The sequence below is a fragment of the Hesperophylax consimilis genome, unplaced genomic scaffold (genome assembly GCF_061612785.1).
Source record: "Hesperophylax consimilis isolate HC1 unplaced genomic scaffold, BYU_Hcon_1.0 scaffold_38, whole genome shotgun sequence".
Taxonomy (NCBI): domain Eukaryota; kingdom Metazoa; phylum Arthropoda; class Insecta; order Trichoptera; family Limnephilidae; genus Hesperophylax; species Hesperophylax consimilis.
This window is the reverse complement of record NW_028301268.1, coordinates 617,260-626,288: the sequence shown is the minus strand read 5'-3', so window position 1 is coordinate 626,288 and position 9,029 is coordinate 617,260. Positions and strand designations below refer to the sequence as shown.

Below are 9,029 nucleotides of genomic sequence, written 5' to 3'. Positions count from 1 at the left end.
TAAAATGCTGCGTACTTCCCATCCGAAAATATATGTGTTTATTAACAAATGGAAAATTATTATTTAAAATTAAACAGTAACTTTGTAAACATCACTTATGGGTAAATACTTAATGCCGACCGGGTTTCGCTAGAACCGTAGCCTCATCAGGGCAGTATAATACTAAAAATCTAAAAATTAAATTAACATGTGTAGATATCACGGTAGGTGGACAGTCTGAGCTACAGTGGAAGAGGTAGGGATAGTTGGGAGATTGGGAGGCGAGTGTTCTTTGTCAATAGGGAACAATCTGAGTATAGGGCTTTTATTTAGGTTTATTTGGTTGTTGATGACTTTGCTATTGACGTTTATGGCTTTCCTTAACTCTAACGCTTCTAAGTTATCCAACCTAAGACCTATTCCGTTTTTATGTAATAGGCTGACGCCAGTATTTTTGTCGAACGTATGGTTTGTTGCTATGAGGTGATTTGCAAATTCGGAGAATCCATTACTGTTTAAGACCGATTGTAGACATGACAAAATCAACTATTTTCGACACACACGAACTCTGTTGTTCATTTCCAAAACAATATTTTTTCTAACTAGAATTTATTTTAAAAACGTTTGCCTGAAAACAGTAAGATGGCGGTAATGTAAATCTTCGTTATCATCGTTATAAAAGTTATGAATTTCAGTTACCAGATGGCACTATTTTTTTGTATTATTACGCATTGTAAAAAATATACCTACATTCCTCTTCCTAGCATCCCATGTTTATATATGACGGCCGGCATAGTCCAGTGGTAACGCATTGGACTGCCATTCCGAAGGTCGCGGGTTCGAACCCGGCGTGCGCAAATAAATTTTATTTGATTAATTTGTGTTATTTCACAATTAATTAATTAAAATAATATATAATATATAGTATATTTGCGGCACGTTCCAGAGTGTAAGACCACCATTCAGAATTGAAACGTTGCTCCAAATGGCTTAAGCCGTGTTTAGTGACTAGATCTGAATAGCCAGGTACTTCCCCACCTTCCTCTTTCCCTTCCCCGCTTACCTTCAGCCTCACAACATCCCCCAATTGGGGATGCCATAGTCTCACTGGCTCCAGACGGGAGCAGTTGGGACTCTTGTGAGGTATTCACTATAAAAAAAAAATGTTTGTATTGACATAAAAAAGATAGTGCTATGTATTTGTCTTTGAGAAAGGAATGAAGCAACCGCAAACAACGCATAACGCTGCTTGCGGTTGCTTCTTTCCTTTCGTTTCAATGTGTTTATAAATTAATACTGTCACTTTTTCATACAACATTTTACATTTTATCTTTGGTGACACCTATAGCGGAGCGGGTGGGACTTCAACACTTCTCATTTTAAGCAGCCATATAATGTTGGAGATTTATTGCTTTCCCTACTTGAGATAGACAATAGATAAGCCGCCACCATTCTCGCGTTCACCGCCGCCGTTATAGACATCTGTGGGCCATATAGCCTGTCCGTGTTTCCGTCACTGAATCGCCAAAGACCATCGCCCTTACAAGAGAATCATCTGGCGATTCCTGCAACCCCGCTGCACAACCCCCGCGTCCCTACGCCCTTGGAAGTAAGAAATCCAACTGAAGCCGCGCCCTTTGTCTTCTGTCGGTACGCAGTAATATTTTCAACAGTGAAATGACGATGAAATTAAAAACCGATTTACTTAGAAAATCATCGAGTGAAGAGTGCCTCACCATGAGTACCGTTAATTTACCCCCCCTCCCTTCCTTTAATCATAGCTGGTTGATTTTAATTTCTTTGTAATGTACAATTACATTTTTACAGCATAACATCCCTTTACTACTTTGTTTTATTGCAAATCATCGATCTTTTACCATGTTCACCAATTCATTACTACGCGGATGACAAAACAGTTCATGATAGATTTTTGTTTTACAAGCCCCCGAAGGGCACGAGGGAAGAGTTTTTTTTTATTAAATCTATTTTTTTTAATTGTTTTATCTACCTATTCTTAATCAAGGTGTCAGATGTTTGTTTAAATAAGCAGAGCTTGGTATGTTTATTTAATTTTTAAATTTGTTTTAAACACTCGAGAATTTTTTGGCATACAAATATGGCGTGTTTGCAAAACATCTTAGTAGTACTATTAGGTACTACCTAGAGTACTTATAGAACCTGAAAATATAGACGAGCCAATTTTGTAGAAAAAACTCCAAGTTAGGACAAATAACGGTAAAAGGTCTGTGAATGTTTTTTTTTCATGACCAGATTTTTTCATTATTACTTCGACGGTCTCCGTGGTCGAGGGGTAAGGCTCTCGACAAGCAATCCGAAGGACGCGGGTTCAAATTCCGGAATGTGCAAATAAATTTTATTTGATTATTTGGTGTTATTTCACAATTTAATTAAATATAATATATAGAATATTTGTGGCACGTTCCATAGTGCAAGATACTCTCAGTATCGCCCTGGTGTAACACCACCATTCAGAATATTAAGCTAGCTTGGAATGGCTTTGGCCGTGTTTGGTGACCAGAACTGAATATCCTGGTACTTCCCCACCTTCCTCTTCCTCGTCTCATTCCCCTCACCTACCTTCAGTCTCGCAACATTCTCCAATTGGGGATAGGCCATAGTCTCACTGACTCCAGACGGGAGCGATTGAGACTCTTGTGTGGTATTCAATTCAAAAATGTACTGCTAGACGTAAAAAGTAGAAGAAAAAAATAATATAACTGGAAGTGGGTGTACAAGCGTGTCTCCTGGGCCACGGAAAAAATATCATTGTGGTCCTGCCCCATGGTTGACCTTGGTTAATCTCGGTAAACCATGGTTATCGTAATAAATATTTAGAAAAAAAAAATCTACTTATTTAGCCCTGAGGGGTTTTACATGTAGGTAGTACAATTTTAACATCATTATTTAAATTTAGACCGCAGAACGGGTATTATTTATTGAATAAGTGTATCTACCTGGCTATTCAGATTTGGTCACCAAACACGGCAAAAGCCATTTCAAGCAACGTTTCAACGAAAGATCTGTTTTTGAAAAAATAATAAAATACACAGATTTGGGAAATGAGTTCAAAAGAATTTGGCATTCTCACTATAAAAATATTACCATTTGTAATTTCGGCTACTGGCATTATACCTAGCTCTCTTAAAAAAAATTTAGGCGTATTAAGGTACGTCCACACCGGTAACGAAATAGCAAAGTTGTATAACAATTGTTTTAAAACATGTATATATGTTGTATAAACTTTGTTGTACAACTTTTATAATTTTGTTATATAACAAGTTACAACTAGCAAACGCGTCCACACCTCATGAAACAAGAAATGCAACACTTTCAATCATTTGAGGATTCAGTAGTAATCATGGCTTCGGAGGAAGAGGTTTTGCTGGCCGCCGCGGCCTGTGTAATTATATCAACTCACCGTCAACCAACTCAGCGCAGATGGTGGGTGCGACCTTCGCTGGAAGCTCGACATCGTTACAGTGGAACTCACCTGATGGAGGATCTGATGGAAGACGGTAGAGATCCCCTTAGTGGGGAAATCAGGGATGATGGGAGTTTTCGGAATTTCGCTCGAATGAGCAGTTCTGACTTTGAATATCTCTTGATCAATGTTGCCCCAACTATTGCAAAGCAGGACACCAATTATCGATGGGCTATACCTGCAAGAGAAAGGCTTGCAGTTACTCTGAGATTTTTGGCGAGTGGTGATTCCTATCAAAGCTTGAGTTACTTATTCAAGATCTCAAAGCAGAGTATTTCCAAGATTGTTCCTGAAGTCTGTAGGGCCCTTATTGTCTTCTTGAAGGATGTAATCAAGGTATGTATATCAATAATTATATTCAAACAAATATTTTATTATGCAAACTTTAATATATATTATGCAAACTTATATACTATTACTTTCAATAATGCTAAATAAAATGAAGAAAAAAAAAACAATTAAAAAGCCAATTACATATCCAGTAAATTCAACGAGTCAGTCGTTGCTTGGTCAACGGGGCTAGGTTCGGCAGATGTGCTAGCTGCAGAGTAAGCATCTGGGCTGACAGCAGAGTAGACTTGCTGGGTACTAGGGTGCAACTGTGGGCTTACGTCACCGTAGAATTGTGGGCTTCCTTGACCGTAGACTTGTGGGCTTCCTTGACCGTAGACTTGTGGGCTTCCATGACCGTAGACTTGTGGTCTTCCGCGTAGATCTTGCCTTTCTGCGTGGTACAAAATGTTAGTAAGTTGATGTTTCGTGTCCACCACCAACATTTTATCTTTCAAATTTCTCAGGGCAATAGCTACTTGTTCCCCAAATACATCAAACTCGTCCCTGGTCCTGGCGCTAAGCTTTTTCATTACATCGTATGCTTCCCTGGCCATACTGTCGTTGTGGGATCTCTTTTTGCTGGGTCTTTTCATTTGAGATGGCGGAAGGAAAGTAGACTGTTCTTGCTCTGTCTGTGTCTCTTCTGGCCCCTATAAAGAAAAACAAATTTCATTAATTCAAAGAAATGAAGTGGGTTGTCAACAATAAGTATATGATGAAATATTTTCTTTTTTTGCAGACCCCAAGCAGTCAAGGAGAATGGCTTGATTTAGCTGCTGACTTTGACCAAAAATGGAATTATCCTCACTGCTGTGGCAGCATTGATGGGAAACATATTACGTTGCAAGCTCCCAAACACAGCGGTAGTGATTATTTCAACTACAAAGGGTATTTCAGTATTGTACTTATGGCCATCGTCAACGCAAACTACTGTTTTACTTATGTCAGCATTGGATGCCAAGGGCGAATATCTGATGGTGGCGTGTTTGGCAGTACAGAGTTCAAGAGGCTTCTTGAAACATCACATTTACATTTGCCAGCGGCAACACCTCTGCCTGGGAGAACACTGCCAACTCCTTACGTTTTTGTGTGTGACGACGCTTTTCAGTTACTGCCAAACATGATGAAACCGTATCCGGGGGCACAAGCAAAAGGTTCGCCACAGAGAATATATAATGGCAGACATAGCAGAGCAAGGCGCACTGTGGAAAATGTATTTGGTATAATGTCAGCTGTATTCAGAGTCCTCAGAAAACCCCTGCTTCTTGAGCCCCTAACTGCAGAAAATGTTGTCCTAACTTGTTGCCTCCTCCACAACTTTCTTCGAAAAAGTCAATCAGCATCATCGTACACCCCCCCTGGGACCTTCGATGATGAAGATACCTCCTCCGGTGAAGTTACACCTGGACATTGGAGAATCGTGGGTGAACCAACAGATACCTTTCTGCGGCTCAGAAGGATCCCGAGAAAACCCTCCGACGTCGGCAGAATGGTTCGTAATGAAATCAGCGCTTTTTTTCAATCTGAAGAGGGATCAGTGCCGTGGCAAAACAGATACTGAATGCGAGGGATTAAGTAGGTACCTACCTACATTGTTTTTCTCCTCCCACTTTCTTCTTAGTGACAAATAATTATTATGTAGGTACCTACTAAATAGGTAGTTAACTACTAAATTAAAGTTGAAAAATTAAACTGTATAAAATGTAATTAAAATTAATTAAAGTTTAATTAAAACTGAAGTGTGTTTACCTGTGCCTGATCTGACGCCTGTGTGGACTCATCTGGTTGCTGCAGTTCACCCGTGAGCTGCTGTCCGACTTCTTGTTGGTGCCTCGGTGTGTTTTTATCTTTTAGAAAAAGCAGAGAGTGGAAATATATCCATTTGGTCTTGTAAGGGGCATCAGCTCCGTCTCCACTCTTCCCTTTTTTCAATTCGCGCTGGAATTGTCCAATTAGCATCCGAACTTTCTTCTCCACCTCATCCACGTTTCCTTCAAAATCGGAAGCTAGATCAGCCCAACCATCTTGCTTTTTATTACGGTTTTTGTATTCATTGTGTTGTGGATCCCAAAGTACTGCTTTCTCACGATACTGCTCAATCAATCTTTCGGTATTCTCCTTCGTCCACTCCATCTCCAAAAGACCTCAAAAAATACCTCACAAAATACACAAAACAAAGAACGCCAGTCAAATTAAAAAAAACTCCACGCACTCAGACACACTCACTTACAGATAGTTCTCCATCAACTGATGGGAGGACACTGAAAGGTGGGTTGTTTGTTTTTTGTGTTTTTTTTTTTTGTTTTGTTGTGTGTGTGGACGAGCTTGCAACTTGTTATACAACCAAGTTATCTAATTCCTTTGATCTTTACCGACAACCTCTGGGTAACATGTAACCTGCTATAAAAACAGAAAAAAAGTTACACAACATCGTGTTATACAACATTTTTCAGTTGAATTTCTAACAAGTTACATAACATTGGTTATATAACTCTTTGTAACACGTTTTGTTACTGGTGTGGACGCACCTTTAGATCTATCAAAAAATTTATATATAAAAATGCAAAAGTCAGTCATTTTAAATACATGTATGATTACAAAATATTATCATATATGGCTTGTAGAGCATTGACAACATGGTCAGGTTCTCTAATTTTCATACCGCGTTGAATTCGGCTATCCGCTAACTCTGGCAAAAGTGATTCGTTGAAAAACTTTGTCAGGCGTGGTAACACTTTTAGCTCAAATTCATTGTCAGGATATATTCTTATTACTTCTACTCCACTTTCAGAATAAATTATAATGTCACAGAAGTCCTTTCTTGTAATGAATAATTGTCCTTGAACTTGAAATGAATAATTATGAGACTTCTTCAACACAAGTATTCCATTCTGCACGGCAACGAAGATATTATCTTCCAGAGCTGCGTCAAAAATAGTTTTGTTTCCGATTGAGGGCAGGCATTTTACTTCCGCTATACCATTTTCTCCAACCAATCCATCTGGACTTGCCCCCAAGTATGGCCATTCCTTTCTCACAAAAATACCACATGGCGACACTTTTACCTTGTATCTTTCCTCGTACAAGTCAATCGCAGTCTTTTCTTTGATTCCAAAATATTATCATATTATTAATATTTAATTTTTAAAAATATGGTATAATATCATATAATTTAATAATAATAATATTTTAATATAATTAAAATTATAATATATAATTTTATTATGAATATAATTTAATAATTTTATTATTTTATATTATGAATACGAACCAAATTCATTTTTAGAAAACGAATTTTATAAAATATATTATGATAAAACTATACTAACAGACCGAGCGATTAGTCATAATAGACCCGATATAGTTTTACATGACAAAATTAAAAAAATAACTTATATCATTGATGTTGCTATTCCAAATTCCTGTAATATTCAAAAATCTGTTAGTGAAAAAATAAGAAAATACACAGATTTAGGAAATGAAATAAAAAGAATTTGGCATTCTCAGACTATAAAAATATTACCATTCGTTATTTCGGCTACTGGCATTATACCTAGCTCTCTAATTAAAAATTTAGGCGTATTAGATCTATCAAAAAATTTATATATAAAGATGCAAAAGTCGGTCATTTTGAATACATGTAGGATAACAAAAGATTTTTTAAATATTTATGTTGAGGGATCAGTAGGATTTATAGGCCCTGTTAGAAGTTCTACCGAGCCGAACCCTCTGATATGAAAATATCTGGAGACGGTGAATTTTTTTTCCCATTTGATATCTGGTGATTTGACGTGTTGTTGTTCTTGTATTGTTTTGTATTTATTTTACTTATATAATGCACTTACATAGTGTTGATTGACTAGCTGATCATTTGTGGAAAAGTGAGTGGAAGGGTTAAGTTTTTCCTTTGGGGAAGACTTAACCCGGACAACTAAATCGGAAGTTTAAAAATATTAAATTATATGACAATTATTAAAATATATATTATAATTTTAATTATAATATATATTTTAATAATTATCATATAATTTAATAAATAATAACTTAATAATATAATCGGTTTGAAAAATAAACAATAACCAAGACTCCGACCATGATAGCGCCATCTGTTGGGATATTTAAAAGAAGCTTTTAGTTCGATGTTCTACCGTATTTAAAATTTCAAATAGGCGCCAGCAGACGGCCTGTTTTAAAAGTCATTTAAAAATCTAAAAGTTCTTTCTTAAATTGTAGTATAAAAAATATTAAATTAACTTTAAAAAATGGAAAAATATAATACCAGTAATTTATCGTTTAGTTTTGTTAAATAAACGTATCCAAAGTTTTATAATCTGCATTTTAAAAACAAGTACAATTAGAGTTTATGAAAAAATTAAACTACGAACCTATTTTATTTATTTTTTAGTTTTTTTTTTCGTACGTTTAAAGAAAACCCCTTCAGGTATTTTTTGACGATATTCAGCCTTTAATAGTATTTTTTAAAACGCACGTATTACGGTCTGAAAAAGGTCATATTTTCGATTAGATTTTGATAATTACTAAGCCTATGTTAATTTAAAAAATGTATAAAAAATTTTTTACTTGTTGAAAACACTATCATAATCGATTTGCTTAATAATATAATCATTATTTTAAATTAATAAAAAAACTACACTCGGCCTTAAGCATCTTAGGTGTTCTTTGACTCGCGTTTTGATATTACGCGCTGTTTTGCCTATGTAAAACGCGGGACAGTCACTACATTGCAGTGAGTAAATACCTGAGTGATTTAACCGATGTTCTTTGTCTTTAACGTTCATCAAAAATTTACCTATACTATTGTTAGTGTAAAACGCTGGTTTGATATCTGGTGGGAGGTTTTTTATGCTTTTTTGAGAGAAATTATCGATGTACAAAATTCTACGCCATTGTTGAGGTTGATTATTATTAGTTGATATATTATTATTATGAGGGGAGCTGTTAAATAGAAATTTGCTTGTCGATAATCTTTTTAATTTCTTGTTTAGGATGTTATTGACCATATTTACTATTAATAATTCATCTAACCATCCCATCTCCCACAAACATTCTGCTTTCCATTCCATGATCCATAGATTAGTTACCGTCCCGTTATCAAATTCCAACTTCTTATTAGAATTAGCGACGATTAAACAAATCGCGATTAATAATGGCTATAATGCAAATATGGTCAATAACATCCTAAACAAGAAATTAA

General features: G+C 36.0%; 1 protein-coding gene across 1 annotated transcript; it reads right to left on the bottom strand.

Annotated features, from left to right (window-relative positions):
- Positions 1 to 3,674: 3,674 nt before the first annotated feature.
- On the bottom strand, positions 3,675 to 6,346 carry LOC149409026 (uncharacterized). The gene is made up of 4 exons (XM_089650214.1): positions 5,550 to 6,346; positions 5,166 to 5,217; positions 4,846 to 5,016; positions 3,675 to 4,464 (listed from the first exon to the last, which is right to left on the bottom strand). Exons 1-4 carry the CDS (start codon positions 5,945 to 5,947, stop codon positions 3,952 to 3,954), a joined length of 1,134 nt encoding a protein of 377 aa, XP_089506340.1. The 5' UTR covers positions 5,948 to 6,346; the 3' UTR covers positions 3,675 to 3,951.
- Between the last annotated feature and the right edge of the window lie 2,683 nt (positions 6,347 to 9,029).